Source organism: Geotrypetes seraphini, chromosome 1 (genome assembly GCF_902459505.1).
Source record: "Geotrypetes seraphini chromosome 1, aGeoSer1.1, whole genome shotgun sequence".
Taxonomy (NCBI): domain Eukaryota; kingdom Metazoa; phylum Chordata; class Amphibia; order Gymnophiona; family Dermophiidae; genus Geotrypetes; species Geotrypetes seraphini.
The window spans coordinates 118,874,418-118,893,010 of NC_047084.1; the positions used below are offsets into that span (position 1 = coordinate 118,874,418).

The 18,593-nt window shown below is 46.0% G+C and overlaps 1 protein-coding gene across 1 annotated transcript in view; it reads right to left on the bottom strand.

Moving 5' to 3' along the window:
• Positions 1–258: 258 nt before the first annotated feature.
• TMEM8B (transmembrane protein 8B) overlaps positions 259–18,593 on the bottom strand; it is a 34,025-nt gene continuing 15,690 nt past the window's right edge. The window contains exons 5-9 of the mRNA XM_033929251.1: positions 18,414–18,556; positions 12,315–12,493; positions 8,693–8,839; positions 4,530–4,646; positions 259–1,749 (exon numbers count right to left, since the gene is read on the bottom strand). Of these exons, the coding sequence (XP_033785142.1) occupies positions 1,414–1,749; positions 4,530–4,646; positions 8,693–8,839; positions 12,315–12,493; positions 18,414–18,556 (922 nt within the window). The 3' untranslated portion in view covers positions 259–1,413. The remainder of the gene's footprint in view (positions 1,750–4,529; positions 4,647–8,692; positions 8,840–12,314; positions 12,494–18,413; positions 18,557–18,593) is intronic.

Sequence of the window (18,593 nt, forward strand, 5' to 3'; positions counted from 1 at the left end):
TTCTCCTTTCTCCCCTTCACCCCAACCTGTCCTCCATGTCCCACTCTTCATATCACACCCCTCCTCCCTGTGATTACAACAAAACAACGGGTCTCAGAATATTTAACATTTATTTTGACACTTTCACAAATAAAAGAGAAGAACACTTGTGAAGAGAAAGTGAGCAAGTATGGAACCCTCCCCCCCTCACTCCAAGGAATGTGGCATCCCTGGTTTGGAATCCCTCCCCTCCCCCTTACAATAATATAGGAGGCCTAGTGTGGAGACTCCTCTGGCCACATGGAAGACATTAACAGGGTTCCTTCTAAGGTATGTGGGGGTCCTGCATCAGCATTCCTACCATCGTGGAAGGTGCAATAATATTGCAATTTGAATCATGAGGGGCAGGAAGCTCTGCAAAATTCCCAGGGGACCCTGACCCTCATCACTAAACAATAATCATGCTATATCACACTCTGTGGAAGGAGTGCAGGTGACCACCTTAGAGGAAATGTTGGATATGGTGTAGAGACACCCTCAACCCCTTCAAAATATGGCAGCCCAGGTGTAGAGACCATCCCTTTATCCCTAGAACACAAGACAGCTGGTGTGCAGACCCTCTCTCAGGTATGTGGCAAGCCTGGTGCGAAGACACTTTCTCAGGAGCACAGCAGGCTCTGTGTGGAAACCCCACAAGGAAATACTGGAGATCTGATGTGAAGACCCTTAGGAACATGAAAGACAAAGTCTGGAAACTCTCCATCCTAGGATAACTGGAAACCTTTCTCCTTAAATCTGACATGAACCCTTTCCAAGAATGGTAGAAGCCTGCTATGAAAACTCTGTGGAAACACAGGAGGCCTGTCATGAAGAACCTCAGAGAATATGAAAAGCTTGGCATAAAGGCCAGCCCTCTCCCCCCTACAGACCTGGCATGAAGACATTGTAGAAACACTAATGTGAAGACCTCCTTGCCTGGGGAGCATTACATATAAAAATGAGTCCATGAAAGCATAAGAAAGTGAAGTAGGCATGAGTTGCAATATATGGCTATAGTGAGGCTTCGTCTCCAGTCCTGCTATGTACAAGTGCAGTGGTGCTCAGAATCCGGCCATACTTATAAATGCAGCTGTGGTCGAGGTGTAGCAGCATCTCAAGTGCAGTTGTGGTTCCAAATCCAGCCATTGTGTTCAGCTGCTTCCTTGTCCTCCCCTCCAAAAACCCACAGAAACAGAATGACGGATGGTGAGTGTTGCAGAAGACAGAGGTAATTTTCCCATTTCATGTCATGCCACCCTTCTTTCCCCTCCGGTTTGGTTCCGAGACTCCTCCATGAAGGTGGCCTAGTGTCCTTGGCAGTGGCTCCTGGTGAACTCGGCTGGGTCAACCCCAGTGTGGAAGGTGTAAACAGGTGTTCATAGTTTGTCAGAGCCATCAGCTGGTGCAGATGCTGTTTATAGACACAGATCCTGAGTCCACCAGTCCTAGCTCCTCTTGTTCATTGACACACAGTTGGTAGCCACAGCCCTTGCGGCTTGGCAGGGAAGCGACCTTGCTATCAGTCTTGGCACGGGGTGGCAAGAGGAAGCCCACGCTGCCCGCGATCAACATATGCCAGATGCTATGGATGTAGAAGTAGTTTTCCTCTGTCTCCACAAAGGCATAGAGTGCCACGGCAGAGCTGGCAATGAGAGTGCCAGGGCAGAGGTAGAAGAGCCAGCGCTTCCACGTGGGGGGGTAACAGTGGCGGCGACGGATAGTCCTGACAGTCTGCAAAGGTGAAAAGACAACGGTCAGTGATGCTGGGTTGGCGCTTGCAAACCGTGAACATTACCTAGCATGCTACAGGAATAAGTATTTGGATTTCAAGTAGTATCACCTCATCCAGTGAAACCTGCCCACCAGTAAATTACCCGTTTATGGGCAAAGATTGCAATGGCTTTCGCTAGAGTCTGTGTCATCCATGAGAGGCTTTTGGCTTCAGGAGGGGAAGGGAAAGGTTTTGAAAGAAGGAGGCAGAGACTGTAAGCAGAGAAGAGCTGGGTCAGGAGTACCGCTGTGAGAGGTGGGGTTGGGCTAAGAAAATACACACAAGCTATGAAGTGGGGAGAGACATGAAGAGATTTGGACAGGGGAGGAGCTGAGGGGAGGAAACAAAGTTGAGGACAGAAGAGCTCAAGTGGGGGACAGGGGAGTGGAGTAAGACTTGAGCAGAAATGCACCAAAAGAGAGGGAGAGAGTAGCTGCGAGAGGGAAGGAAGGCATGAAAGAGGAGGGAGTAGGGAAAGGTGAAGTTGAAGAAGAGTTGTGAAAGGAGAGGGGATCATGGTGAAGGGGAAGAGGACAGGCCTAGGGTTAAAGAGGACATGTGGCCCTGCCCTGTTGCGCCCCCAGCTCCACCCCCAAACAAACCTCATCTCTTCTCCTTCCCTGAGCTCCGTATCACATCTGGAGGACCTCAGAACGTGTGTGGATGCGATGTAATGACATCACACGCATGCATGTGATGTCATGGTGTCGCATCCATGCATGCTCGGAGGCTCTCCAGATGTGTCCTCGAGCTCGGGGCCTTGCAAAACCCAGACAAACTGCCAGGTTTTGAAAATCCATCCGGACACCCAGACAATCCTCTATAAACAGGCCATGTCCATGTTTTCCAAGATGTCTGGTAACCCTAGGCCAGGGGTAGGCAATTCTGGTCCTCGATAGCCGGAGCCAGGTTGGGTTTTCAGGATATCCACAATAAATATGCATGAGCTAGATTTGCAGCTCAAAGAGGCAGTGCATGCAAATTCATCTCATACATATTAAACATAAGAACATAAGCAGTGCCTCCGCCGGGTCAGACCATAGGTCCATCCTGCCCAGCAGTCCGCTCCCGCGGCGGCCCAAACAGGTCACGACCTGTCTGAATCACCAGAAGGGGCTCCCTTGCCACCTTGGTTTCTCATTGAAGTCCTATCTTCCCATCGAAGTCCTAACCCTCCGGTCTTGCACATGCACGACCTGGTTGGGTTTCTATACTTATTACCTGGTTAGCTTTCTATACTTGTGTTACATCCCAGCTCCTCCCTCAGTATCCCACGATCCCTTTATCCCTCAGGAATCTGTCCAATCCCTGTTTGAATCCCTGTACCGTACTCTGCCTGATCACTTCCTCCGGTAGCGCATTCCAAGTGTGAAAAAAAAACTTCCTTGCATTTGTTTTGAACCTATCTCCCTTCAGTTTCTCCGAATGCCCCCTCGTACCTGTTGTCCCCTTCATGGCTCCCGCTCTGAAGGACCGGAATTGCTTACACCTGCCCTAGGTATACCAGTCTCCAGCATGATACTGCTACCTTGGAATGAATGGGCTGGTCTTATTCTGATTTCCTTTTCAAAAAGGCTCTAGAATGCAGTTTGATGAAAACCGGCTAGAGCAGTGCTTCTCAAATGGTGTAGCACAAACTGCAAGAGAAGTGTGGCGAGGCTGGGGAAGGCGCACGTGAAAGAGTGACGAGGCGCGGCAAGGCTGGGGAGCATGTGCGAGCGAGGCAAGGGAGGTGAGGGAGCAGGTGAAAGTTGAAAGGCAAACCGGCGGGTGGGAGTGTGGGGCAGCGCACTTTCCACAGTCTCTCTGGGACGGTCACTCTCGAGGGTACCCTTTGCCTCTTCCCTGACGGGACCCACCTGTGCGCTTTTCCCTGAGAATGACTGAACTCAGCTGTCCTTTTATAATATCTAGCTCCTCAGCAGTGTCGTAGTAAGGGAGGGGGGCAAGGGGGCAGACTACCCTGGGCCCCATGTTGGTGGGGGCACCGGCACCCCTCCACCTCTTCTCCCCCACCTCTTCCCATTGCTCCTCTCCCCTTCCCTTCCCCCATAACTCTAGTTGAAGTTGTTGTTCGCGGCGGTCAACAACGTGCTGTTCGCAACCCCGTCGGCTCTCTCGCTGATGTCATTTCTGGGTGCCGCGCATAGGAAGTGACATCAGAGGGAGAGCCGACGGGGTTGCGAGGAACACATTGATGACCGCCACGAGCATCAATTTCAACTAGAGGTAGAGGTACAAGGGAAGGGGGGGGGCGTGCGTGGCAGGCAGGATTGGGAAAGGAGCGAGGGGATGGAGACTAGGGTGGGGGAGGAGCACCCTCCCCCCCTGTGCGCCTCTCACCCTCGCTATGCCACTGCATCATACCTATGTGAATGAGGGTGAATGAAAAAAAAGAGAGAAAGACGTCAATGCATTGTCTCATATACGTCCCAACATTGAAAAAATCACCCCAAAACATCAAGCTTATGTTTCATACAACCATCGCTTCATTTATTAAAACAAGGGTTATGAATATGTGTGTGGTGTTTGTTATTTTTAGTCATAGTTTAGTGCGCTAGAAAATGTTTCGTATGTTTTACAGTGTGCTGCGGAGCAAACAATTTGAGAACCAGCGAGCTAGAGGGTTAACTCATCAGGGAAGTTCCAGTTTCCCTCTTTCGCTCTCCACATGGCCATCTCCCACCCCTGGCAGGGTCATCAATCCTCATCCTGTTGATCCCAAGCGCTCACGTCTTACCCATGCAATGGCCATGATCCCCAGGGCGAACAGACTTGGTCCCAGGAGGTTCCAGAGCCCATGGCGGTCCAGCTGGAGAGCCATGGAAAGAAGCATAGCTCCAAGCAGATACAGAACCTGGAAAGGCAAGAGAGGTGGAAAGGGTGGGTGTCATTCATCCAATCTCTATGAGCTTCTACATCAAGTTCAACGCTCTCATTTCACCAGTACTTAACCCTTTATTTGGCCTTGTTGCTCAGAAGCAACATGTGCCTTCTAAGGCTCTTATGGGAGATCTGCATCTCCAAATGCCTCTTACTTGGCATTGTTGCTCTCTCGTTCAACTTCAAGTTACCTAAAGCAGCCATTTCACCATCTGCCAATTAAAGGGTTAAAGTCTTTAACACTGCCTGTGAAACCAGTGATTGCTCAGTCCGTTCTCCAAACAACCCTCTTTGCAATATTTCCTGAGCCATGTTGGAGAAACAAGATTAAGAATGACATCACAAGGCCTTCAAGGCAGCAGCTGGGTTATATATTGGATTGTTAATTTATTCCCCATTCTCATTTTTCTTGGCCTCCCTGGCTGCCCTAACTCATACTGTAACATAGTAAATGACGGCAGATAAAGACCTGAACGGTCCGTCCAGTCTGCCCATTAGTTATACCCATTAAAATTACATGAGTAAATTAACTTGTCTCATCTTTGATATCTGGGTCATAGACTGTGAAGTCCACCTGGTCTTGTCCTAGGTCCCAAATGCTGAAGTTGCCATCCAAGCTCACTCCAGCTTATCCAACCATCCTGTTTGCAGGATATCTATCCACCATAAAGTCTGGCCAGTAAAGCCCTCATGGACTAGATTGTAAACTCCTGGTGGCAGGGACTTTTTGTTATGTATCTGTACAGGGCTATTCGAATGATTCTAATAATGGTAATGAAATGTGTCAGGGTCTTTCAAATAAATGGCGAATCAGTGTATACAATAGTCCCAGTGTTCCCAGTGCTCAAGAATGAGACAGTCAAGGATGGAGAGATGGTACAACGGAAATCTTAGAAGCAAAATCAAACATGTTTTAAATCTGATCTGAGGAAGTCTGAGATCAAAGGATGCATCTGGAAGCTTGGGACAGTATCCATAACCTTAGGATAGAAAGTTTGAAGATTTACAAACACCTGGTCCCTGGTCTCTGGTCTACAGGTTCTCCTTTCCATCACTATATCAGGAGGATAAGTGGGCTAACTTTGATATAGGTCATTCACAGAAACATAGGCTAGGATGGCTTATTTTCATGCTTGGGGTCACACCATTGACCCCTGTTGATCTCTACTTTTCTTCTCATTTATTCAGTTAGGGTTCCTTTGTCTTGATCACACATTCTCTTGAAGTACATTACCATTGCTGTCTACAGCACCTCTACAGGGAGGCCATTTTGAGCTTCCACAACCCTTTCAACGAAGGACTGTTTTCTAATGTTACTTCTGAGTCGTCTCCCTTGGAGCTTTTATATATGGCATTTTCTCCTAGAGCAGGGGTAGGCACTTTCGGTCCTTAAGAGCCACAGGCAGGTCAGGTTTACAGGATATCCACAATGAATATATATATATATACGAGATGGATTTGTATGCACTGCCTCCTTGAGATGCAAATCTATCCTATGCATATTTATTGTACATTATAGAGGAAACTATTCACATATTTAATTTAAAATATATGACTTTTTTATTGCATACTAAATAATTTATCAATCTCATCTAATAAATACCTAATAAACCACATATTAACATCCAGAACCCCCCAAAAAAGTTCATACAGTCAATCTAAAAGACCTTGAAATGTCCACGTTGTATTGCAACTCATTCAACTTCATAGATCTTTGCTGTAAAATTGCCTCCACGTTGCTTTGCTGTATGTTTGCCACCACAATCTGTTCATATTTATTGTGGATAGCCTGAAAACCTGACCTGCCTGTGGTTCTCGAGGACCGAAATTGCCTATCCCTGTTCTAGAGCATTCTGTCCAATGATAAAGGTTTGGCCTTTTGCGTTATTTATACTTTTGAGGTATGGGAAATTTTCTGTCATATCCCCATCTCTCCACTTCTCTAGGGCATTCATATTTAGATCAGGAAGAATTTTGGTGTAGACCCTGCACCATTTTGGTATCCCTTCTCTTGACTATCTCCACTCTGTCTATATATTTTTGGAGTAAGATCCTCCAATACTGGACACAATATTTAAGGTAAGACCTCACTAATAGCCTGTGCAGAAGCATTATTCTTCTGGAGGGCTTTTATCTGTCTTCACTTGTGCACTTCTAAGTGTGATGGTAATAGATATACAAGAAAAGGAAAGTTTGGATATGGTGAGTATTTGGAGACTGGTCAGGACTGGGAGAAGAGTAAAGATAAAGAAAATGTGGTAATGTTGAAGCCTGGATGATTGTGGAAGGAATGAGAGACAGAGAAGGTTTAATTGTGGACTGGCACTTAGTCAGGGTGAGAAGAATGGTAGAGAAGGTGAGATAGAGGGTAGTTAAGAGGGGGTTGGATCCTCATCATGGTCAAGGAAAGAGTAGGAGATAGAGAAGGAGAAACAGTGGTCTTATATGTTTAATTATAGATTTAGACTCTGGCTGTATAGGGATAAAAAAGATGGGATAGTGGGTTGTATCTGCACCTGTATAAAGATGGGTTCAAAGTTGATTTTAGATGTCAGGATTAGAAGAGGTGAAGGAAGGAAGACTATGGTAGAGTGAGTACTATTCTCACTGAGGTTGGAGGCTGCTTATAGATATGACGGAAGTGACCAGTGAAGTACCGCAGGGCTCGGTCTTAGGCCCAGTACTATTCAATATCTTTGTAAGGGATCTGCCTCAGGGACTTCGAGGCAAAATTACATTATTTGCTGATGATGCTAAACTATGCAACGTTGTGGGCAGCGCGGCAGCACCTAACGACACAACCATGCCCGACACCATGGAACGGGACCTAATTTTACTAGAACAATGGTCCAGTACTTGGCAACTGAATTTTAATGCCAAAAAATGTACGGTAATGCACCTTGGTAAAGGTAATCCATGCAGAACGTACACCCTGAATGGTGAAAACCTAACAAGAACTGCAGCAGAACGGGACTTGGGAGTAATCATCCGGGATGATATGAAAGTTGCCAATCAGGTGGAGAAAGCGTCAGCAAAGGCTAGACAAATGCTAGGATGCATTAGAAGAAGCTTTATCAGCCGAAAGCCTGAAGTTATACTGCCGTTATACAGAACCATGGTGAGACCTCACCTGGAGTACTGTGTTCAGTTTTGGAGGCCACATTATCAAAAGGATGTGAAGAGAATGGAGTCGATTCAGCGAATGGCCACTAGGATGGTTTCAGGACTCAAGGATCTCCCATATGAAGAACAGGCTGCACTTATATTCTCTATAAGAGCGCAGAGAAAGGAGGGACATGATAGAAACATTCAAATACGTCAAGGGACGCATTGAGGTGGAGGAAGAAATCTTTTATCCTATGGGTCCCACGGCGACAAGAGGGCACCTGCTAAAACTCAGAGGGGGGTGAAGATTTCATGGGGACACCAGGAAATACTTCACCGAAAGGGCAATTGATCGATGGAATGGTCTTCCACGTCAGGTAGTTGAGGCCAGTACCACGCTCGACTTCAAGGGACATCTGGTGGGGTCGCTCCAGAGGAATGCTTAAAAAATGGATTCTCGAGGAGGTAGGGTTCTTGAGTGGGCAGGCTTGTTGGGCCGCCGGCCCTTTTCTGCTGTCACATTCTATGTTTCTATGTTAATGGTTAGGAGAAGTATGAGGGCAGGAGGTGCGATAGGTAGTGTAGCTCTCACTCATTTAAATGGCTTGAGTTAGGTCATGAAGAATAGGATTAGGAAGAGAAGCCATCAGGGTGTGTTGTGTCCTCTGTTTATTGGTGGATTGGAGGCTACCTTGGAGATGAATAGCCAGTAGAGATATAAGAGAAGGAGGTGTGATAGGGAAGGTCGGCTGGAGTCAGATCAGATCAGAAGGAGGCTAAGGGGTAGTTTGGCACCTGGTCATGGAAATTAGGATCAGGGGAAGGCATCACAGAGGGTTGGAGTCTGGTCATGGAGAGAATAGTCATGAGAAGAGTAAGTGATAGACAGGATGAGATAGTGGGTGATGTCCTCACCTGTTTTATGATGGATTGGAGTCTAGCCATAGCAATGACGGTCACCCAGACAGACATGAGGGAGCCCAGGAAGTCACAGAACTGCAGCACATCATACTCCATGATACAAAAGACCACTATACCAGGCTGATCACAGGCGTGGTAGAACTGCAGAAAGAAACCCCAGAGATCATCACCCTACATTCCATGAGTTTTCATGCCAGGAGTCATCCTACAGTGCTGAGCTTATAAATAAAGACTTGCTGCTGACTCATTTCTCACTGGCATAGTAGTCCCTCGCTACAACTGAATTGTCCCCTGGTTAGCAGTGTTCCACCAGATTAACTCGCTGATCAATCAAGGACTGGCAAACCCCATAATGCAAACATCTTGCCTTTGAACTTTCTCTGCCACCTGTTTAATCCTGTGGAACTGGTCCACTGGGACAGTGTGATTCAGATGGGACAAGTCAAGGTGAAGCAGGACCCAGAGGCAGAAGACATTTTTCTCCCCTGTCCTTATCCACCTGCCCACGGGACCCCTGAGGGACGAAAGGGCTGAAGAACTGAGAAGGCATGACTTTATTTTGTGAAGCTCAAATCATTTTACACTGCTCAAGGAGATGGCAGGTATTTTGATAATACTCAGCCAAAAATGCAAACTTCTGAGGTATATTCTAACTATGCTGTTGGTTGGTATTGGATAAGCAGCATAAAATCTGTTTTGCTACTTGGGATCTAGCGAGATACTTGGGACCTGGGACACGCAGCTCCTGATTGGTAAGGCCCGACTTTAGCGCAGGAAGAGGCGGTCGAACATACGGCGAGTGATTTCCTTCACTTGCCGGCGCTCCAGCTGCTCTCTCCTGCCTCTCCCGCTGCCCTCTCCAGTCTCCCACACGAAAAACCATATTCGCAGTTTTTCAAGATTCGTGGGGGTTCCTGGAACGGAACCCTCGCAAATATCGGGGGAGTACTGTATAGGACAATGAAGCCATTGTGACATCACTGCTGAGGTTGGCTCTTAGGCATTGGTGGAATGAGGCTTTATGACATCACAATCTCAGCTCTGGAATGTTGCTACTCTTTGGGTTTCTGTCTGGTACTTGGGACCTGGGTTGGCCACTGTTGGAAACAGGATCCTGGGCTAGATGGACCCAGTAGGGCTTTTCTTATGTTCTTATGTGAGCCAAGTCTAGGACAATCAAGCCATTGTGACATCACCGCTGAGGTTGGCTCTTAGGCATTGGCGGAATGAGGCTTTATGACATCACAATCTCAGCTCTGGAATGTTGCTACTCTTTGGGTTTCTGTCTGGTACTTGGGACCTGTGTTGGCCACTGTTGGAAACAGGATCCTGGGCTAGATGGACCCAGTAGGGCTATTCTTATGTTCTTATGTGAGCCAAGTCTAGGACAATCAAGCCATTGTGACATCACCGCTGAAGTTGGCTCTTAGGCATTGGTGGAATGAGGCTTTATGACATCACAATCTCAGCTCTGGAATGTTGCTACTCTTTGGGTTTCTGTCTGGTACTTGGGACCTGGGTTGGCCACTGTTGGAAACAGGATCCTGAGCTAGATGGACCCAGTAGGGCTATTCTTATGTTCTTATGTGAGCCAACTCTAGGATAATGAAGCCATTGTGACATCACTGCTGAGGTTGGCTCTTAGGCATTGGTGGAATGAGGCATAATGACATCACAAGCTCAGCTCTGGAATGTTGCTACTCTTTGGGTTTCTGTCTAGTACTTGGGACCTGGGTTGGCCACTGTTGGAAACAGGATACTGGTCTTGATGGACCTTCGGTCTGTCCTACTTTGGCAACTTTTATATTCTTACGTTTAGCCTTTGTCCTAGGGTTGTAACTTATGAGGTACCTACGCACTGCTGTACTGGTCAATCGATTGTACACATTATTTCCAGGTACTTTCCCTGACCCTATTGGGATCACAATCTAAGGTGTGGGAGGGGGAGGGGGGGGTTGGTTTTTGATTTTTATGTACCTGGGGCAATGGAGGGTTAAGTTAAGTAACTTGTTCGCAGTCCCAAGGCACTGTAGGGAGGAGAGTGTGGCAGAGTGGTTAGAGCTAAAGCCTCAGCACCCTGAGGATGTGGGTTCAAACCCTGCACTGCTCCCTGTGACCCCGTGGTGTCTTTTCAAGAGAAAAAAAAAATAGTTGCCATGACTTATGAATCAACACTCGTATATATATTTCAGTTTTTTCATAATGGTTTGTGAACTTTTTCTTTTAGGAGCTTGTCAAAACAAACCTTGCTAAGCTAACTGCTTTTATCACTTTCTCTGGTAACGAATTCCAGAATTTAATTACAAGTTGAGTGAAGACATATAGGGCTCCTTTTATCAAGCCGCGCTAGCTGCTAACGCCTTCCTTGAGCAGGCGGTAGTTTTTTGGCCAGCGCGGGGCTTAGCGCGTGATTAAAAGTCGCACGTGCTAACCCCGCTAACGTAGCTTGATAAAAGGAGCCCATAGTTTCTGACTTGTTTTAAATTTATTACTTAGTAGCTTCATTGCATGGACCCTATTCCTACTATTTTTGGAAAGACTAAACAAGCAATTAATTTCTACCCATTTCATTCCATATTTTATAGACCTTAACTTTGCTAGGCGGTATATAAATACCTTAAATAAATAAATGTTCGCTGGCATGATCAGCATATTTCACCTACTGCTCGTATCGGCCTCGGCACTGTTTTCATGTCACATCCTGGTCCTACGACCAGGAAGTGATGTCACAAAGGAGCCAAGGTTGCCACAAGCAGCAAATAGAAGATGCTGCTCACACTGGTGAGCACGGAACCACGAGGTAGCTGCGGTATATAATAAATTTTATTATGTTATGTACGCAGGGGGGTGAGTGAAGAAGAAATGCCGGCGCCCGAGGTGGTCCACTCTCTCTCCCCCCCCCCCTTTACTATGCCACTGGTTGGGCACATTCTTAAGGCTGGAGAAGTTTTAGCTGCTTAGCATTGATGCCAGGGCAAATAAAACATATTTCTATATTGGGTCAAAGCAAAGGTCCATTAAGTCCAGTATCCTGTTTCCAACAGTGATCTCTCAGGTCACAAGTACTTGGCAGGATCCCAAAAGGTAGATAGATTCCAAGCTAATACCCCTGGGGATAAGCAGTGGCTTTTCCAAGTCTATATTAACAGTTTATTGACTTTTCCTCTGGGAACTTGTCCAAAATTTTTTATGCCAGGTTGTTTTCACTGCATTTAGTACATCTTCTGGAAACAAATTCTAGAGCACAATTATACAAGTGACAAAATATTTTCTCCAGTTTGCTGTAAAAGTGCTAATTAGTGACTTTGTGGTGTCTCTCTTCTTGAAAGTCCTTCAACTCTGCCCATTCCATTCCACCACTCCACACCACTAAATTTAGCCCCTTCAGAAGAGTGGCAGATCAAAATCTAGGGGTTCAATATTTAGCATCTTAGATTTAAGCATGATCAAACATGCCTGGGCCTCAGTGCTAATCCCTCTCTTTCCACGATTCCCTGTGTGACCCCCCCAAGTGCATATCTTTCTCTCCTTGTACCTCAGTACTAATCCCAGCTCTGCCTGTCACTCTCTCTTTGACCCTGGGTATGTTATTTTGTGTTTATGCCTCAGTACTCACCGTGGAGAAGAACATGGTGAAGATGTAGACAGAAGCCTCCAGGAGGTAGTGGCTACGGATGGCTATGGCGACAGGAGGCATGAACATGAGGTTACTGAGGGAAAGCAGCAGAGTGGAGAGCAGCTGAAAACCATAGGAGAAGGCCTCAGTGTTATCAGTGCAGCCCCAGCCGTTCCAGCCTGTGTGAAGAGACAGAGCTGGGATTAGAACTTGAGGAGATTCACACACAGATACAGAAACCCATGCACATATCCATATACACAGCTCATGCAAGAAAAGAGTTGGATCAGAACCAGAGGAGGCAGATACCTATACACCTACCCCTACAAAGACCCAGTAAGAGAGAGAGCCCAGATAAGATCCAGAGGAGACACACTCACATGGACACAGAAATGACACACCAGCACACATCCATACAATACCAGCACATATCCATACAATATTCTGTAAGCAATGACAGTCATATCAGAACCACAAAACTTTCACACCCTTAGACATACAGCCTGTGCAAGGAGGGAGCCTGGGTCAGAATCAAAAACATTCCCACCCTCCCACCCATCCCAATGTGCACAACCTGTGTGAAGATAGAGCTGGATCAGGACACAGGGTCAGCAGTCTTTGAAACTTTGTCAGAAATATTTTGAATGGGGAAAAGGATGATGATGAGCCAGATGTCCCAGTGGCCTCATTATATGTTAGGTTGATGGATGCCTACATGCTCCAATTAAATTCTGTTGCAGAAGCTCTGATTGGAGATTCAGAGGAGGAAAGCTTGTCTCTTGACTCCCTCAATTTAGAAGCATCTTTGAGCCCAGAGCTGTGGATTGAAGAGGGGTCATTGCTAAGTCTGGTATATTCAGCGGTTGCCAGTGATTGGAGCTGGAGGCCTGGAGTTCTCTTCGTCAGAGGAAACACCCCTGATCCGTTGAAGACGACAGGTGAAGGAGTTGAAGATGTCTTGATCCCGGCAGATTTCCTTGGTTATTAAGACCTAAAACTGTTTCTCTGAAGGGTATCTGGAAGGCCCTTGCCATGCTGGGAAAAGCATTATGTCATCAAAAAGTTCCATGGTATCCATGACTGATGTTCCAGGCTGTTATCCTCATTTTCACTCATTTTCCATATGGTTCACCTGGTATTAGCCCTATTTATTATCGCTCTTTTATTCACATTTCTTAGTTCCCCTCATCTCATCTCTCACGCTGTTCAACACCTCAAATTCATGGGTTTTTCATTAGCATTTTTTCATATATATCATACCAATCTGGTTTTGTTCATTTTTTCACTTCCTTTCCTTCATTTTTATTATTTCTTTCCCTCATTATTTATAACATTTTGGTCTTGTTTTTCATAAAGGACCCCTGATGAAAGCTTGCCGAAACACGGACTGTGTTGGGTCCCACCTATTTTGGCACTGATTTTTACAAGCAGGATTAGCTGGTCATGGACTGATTTGGATTATGTAAAAATGTTTTTATATTATCAATCAACCCTTTCACCAGAAAACAGCATGCTGGATGTGAGCTTCACAACAACCAATACCCAGAAAGTTAAAGCATTGCATGAGTTCATTCAAATTCAAAAAGGAGGAAAAAGCCTCAGAGAAACAGTACTCACCAGCCACAAAAATGGCTCAAGGTGAGACCAACCAGCACTTCATTGGCATAAAAAAAAAACTTATTTATATATTTTGAAATAGCTCTGTACAATGCAGTAGAAGAGTAAATAAGATAAAAGATAAAAGTACTTATCTTCTACCGAGGATCGGCGCACCAACGATAGCCAGGAGGAGCAGAGGGAATGATGCCATGATCTGATGAAGTTTTGTAATAGAGAGGCAGGGAGGACTGGAGAAACCACTTGGGAGGGGAGAATTAGGATTGGGAGGGATGTGACTGTGGGTGGGAGGGAGCAGGAAGGAGAAGGAAAGTGGGGTAGAATAAATCGGTGGTGATGAGATGAGATTGGGGAGGAAGGAGACTGGTGGGCATTCAGTGCTTCCATAGCTGCTCTTTTAGCCACAAGTCCTTCCAATGCCTGTATTATCTGCTGTGTTTTATATCTAAACATGCAACAAAATAAACTGACTCCTATTAAAAACCTGATCAATTATGTGTATCAGGTGCTCAGAGATATGAAACTCCAAAGGGAAGGCTAACAAACCACCCTGCATTAGGAATTCACCTTCCAGTCATTGCAACCTTCTATGTTGTTGATCACTCTCTGAGACTTGATCTCAAATTACGTAGTTCATATAGCTTATAGTCGTTCAAAAATGCTGGGAAAAACTCCTCTTCATATATCAAGATATAAGGTGCAAAAATTACTGAATTGGTAGCGTGGAATACTCTATTCACTAAACTCAAATATGATTTAAGGGGTTCTAACATGGCCCTTTCGAATCCTGCCTCAGGAGACCCGATTGTAGATGTTGAAAGTGCTTGGTGCAGTAAATTGTAAAAACTCTATTTACTTCGTGATGTGCAGTCAAATGCAAGCTCTAATGTTTCCAACTGACATCACGAAGTAAATAGAGTTTTTACAATTTACTGCACCAAGCACTTTCAACATCTACAATCGAGTCTCCTGAGGCAGGATTGAAAACGGGGCCACGTTAGAACCCCTTAAATCATATTTGAGTTTAGTGAATAGAGTATTCCACGCTACCAATTCAGTGATTTTTGCACCTTATATCTTGATATATGAAGAGGAGTTTTTCCCAGCATTTTTGAACTACGTAATTTGACATCAAGTCTCAGAGAGTGATCAACAACATAGAAGGTTGCAATGACTGGAAGGTGAATTCCTAATGCAGGGTGGTTTTTTAGCCTTCCCTTTGGAGTTTCATATCTCTGAGCACCTGATACACATAATTGATCAGGTTTTTAATAGGAGTCAGTTTATTTTGTTGCATCAATTGTCTTACTGACTTCCATAGTGATATTCATTATCCCTGATTTTTCTAAAGGAAACTATATCTAAACATGGCTAGTTCTGCCCATGACTCGGCAATACTTTACTTTTCTTTTTACAGACATGGAAGTTGGGCACCTCCAATCATTTGAAAAAGTTGGCTCCTGCATTGTTCAATTGCAGCGGGGTTTATTATTATTCTATCCAAGTCTTTAGGATGCTTGCTTGAAAAGGTGCTGGATTCTCTCCCTCATGGTTGTGGACTGAACAGCTTTATTCTATTGATTTCATATGTGGAAATAGGATTTTTTTTCCCTTTTTCTTGCTATTTTCTGTCCTAGTATTTACTTGGACTCTATTTGATTATTCAATGAAAATAAAAATTTTAAAGGAACTAAAGGACATACACACTCATATGAGAGGAGAGCGCTCTGATCAGAACCAAGAGCCGCCCAGACACCCTTTTATACACACAGCCTATAGGAGAAAGAATCAAGGACAGACTGAAGGTCCATCAAGCCCAGTATCCTGTTTCCAACAATGGCCAACCCAGAGAGTAGCAACATTCCAGAGTTGAGATTGTGATGTCATAATGCCTCATTCCACCAATGCCTAACAGCCAACCTCATCAGTGATGTCACAATGGCTTCATTGTCCTAGAATTGGCTCACATAAGAACATAAGAGTTGCCATACTGGGACAGACTGAAGGTCCATCAAGCCCAGCATCCTGTTTGCAACAGTGGCCAACTCAGGTCCTAAGTACCTAGATCCCAAGTAGTAAAACAGATTTTATGCTGCTTATCCTAGTAATAAGCAGTGGATTTCCCCAATCCATCTCAAAAATGGCTTATAGACTTCCCTTTTTAGGAATTTATCAAAACTTTTTAAAACCCCCGCACAGTCTATGTGAGGAGAGACATGTCTCAGAATTCACGGGGTCACACATTAATTTATTGCATTCACTTGCACATATACACATGTCAGGGTGGCCGGCAGTGTTCCCGCTAAGCTGCGTTGGCCTGCGCTCGCGCACAAAATATTACATCGCAGCGCAAAGTTTCTCTTCACAGCGCACACACGCGTCGGTAAGGTAAGGGGACGCATTGGGGGGATTGCACTTCCCCACAATTGCCATGCTTCGGTTCCTCTTCTTCCTTCCTTCCTCCCCCCCCTCCCCCCCGCGGGACCCTGCGGCACCCTGCGGCACCATCAACTCTTACTCCCTCTAATGTCGGCCCTGCAGCTCCAGACTTCCTCGCACCTTCTCCCCTCCCCCTTTGGATCGCTATTATTTTAAATGTTATAGCCGCGGAGCTGTATCCATCAGTGGAGATGTCTAACCTCGGCCTGCCCCGGAACTCTTACTGCAACAGTGACTTCCTGTTCCTGCCTAGACGGGCGTCTGCTGCAGTAAGAGTTCCGGGGCAGGCCGAGGTTAGACATCTCCACTGATGGATACAGCTCCGCGGCTATAACATTTAAAATAATAGCGATCCAAAGGGGGAGGGGAGAAGGTGCGAGGAAGTCTGGAGCTGCAGGGCCGACATTAGAGGGAGTAAGAGTTGATGGTGCCGCAGGGTCCCGCGGGGGGGGGGGGGGAGGAAGGAAGGAAGAAGAGGAACCGAAGCATGGCAATTGTGGGGAAGTGCAGAGCTGCAGGGAAGAGTGTTGCGGTACCCAGCTGGAGGGAGAAGGAAGATGAGGGAGGGAATTAAAGGAGATGCCAGGGCTTGGAGCATAGGAGGAAGGTATGCCAGTCTAAGGGAAAAGGAAGGGGGAGATGTGAGAGCATGGAGGGGGAGCGAAAGATGGAAGAAAAGGAAAGGAGAGAGATGCCAGAGAATCAGGGAAGGGGAGATACCAGACTATGAGGAGAGGTGTGGGAGAGGGAAGGCGAGGAGAGAGATGCCAGACCAATGGGGTGAAAGGAGAGAGGGAAGGGGGAGGCATACAGTTTCTGGAAGGGGCATAGAAGGAGAGAAGATGCCATATAGGGGAAGAGAGACGGCAGACAGTGGATGGAAGGAAGAGAGTTACAAGAAGATGAGGAAAGGAGAAACCACAGAAGACAAAGGTAGAAAAAAATTTCTATTTATTTATTGCTTTAGGAGACATGTGTCACTGTTTCTGTGAAGCATTGTATGCAGAGTCCAGCTTCTTGCTGGTTCAATTTAACCTTTGTCTATGTATTTTTATTTTATCCCCCCTTTTACAAAACTGTGAAGCGTTTTTAGCACCAGCCTTGGTGGTAGCAGCTCTGATGCTCAGAATTTTATGAGCATCAGAGCTGTTACCTCCGTAGCTAAAATCCACACTACAGTTTTGTAAAAGAGGGAGGGGTTAGTTTGTGATTACATATTCCTTACTAGGCGAAGGTGTTTTCTGTGTTCTGTGTGTTCGAAAGACATGGTTTTCTGTTAGGATTGACGGTGTAGGATTGATCTGTGCTGGTCTGGCTTGTTTAGTTTTACAATGGGTGTATTGATGTACTGCTCACTGCAATATGTAAGATGCTGCCTTTTCCTAGGTACTCATGTGTGACGTGTGGTTTGTTACTAAAAATCATGTTTTTCTTACAGATGGGGGGGGGTGCCAAAAAATGATGGGCCCCGGATGTTACATATGCTAGGTACGCCACTGTATGTAAAGATACCAGAAAGCTGGCGTAGCAAAAACTTCTAAGTTTTGAGTATTTAACCCTCCCACAATCTCACGGGCACTCGTTTCAAGTTTATTGAGATTTTGATTTAAACGCAATATCAAATATTTTCAATGCGTATAACAAAAATAAATTTGGGGAAATAAATAAAACCATTTGAACCAGTGTTCCCGCTAAGCTGCGCTGGCGTGCGCTGGCGCACAAAATATTACATCGCAGCGCACACGTTTCTCGTCACAGCGCACGATCGGAAGAGGCGTACGGCAGATGGCAGGGCAGCGAGAGGAGAATCGGGCGAGTTGGCTCATAACTTGCTGGCGCCCGATATTTTTGGCTCACGGTGAAAAAAGTTTGCTCACAACACCCGCCCGCTTAGAGGGAACACTGGTGGCCGGGTGTCAGGGGTCACCGGTTAATACTATGACTTAAGGTGCACCCTATGGTTTGGGTGGCATGCTCATGTTCATGCTGTGTGTAGCTCTCTGTGATGTGGGGAAGCGGTTTAGCTAGGCACGTTCTCCTTACCGGCTTTACACTCGCAGGCTGCATAAAGGTAGTTGTTTGTCCTCAGGAGTTTGCACTGCCCGTAGCTGCCGCAGTCATTGATGCATGGAGAGAGGTAGGTGCGTAGGTAGACCTCTGCTGTCACATTACTACACTGCTCGTACCTAAAGGGTGAGAGGAAAGTTAGTAGAGAAAACCGCA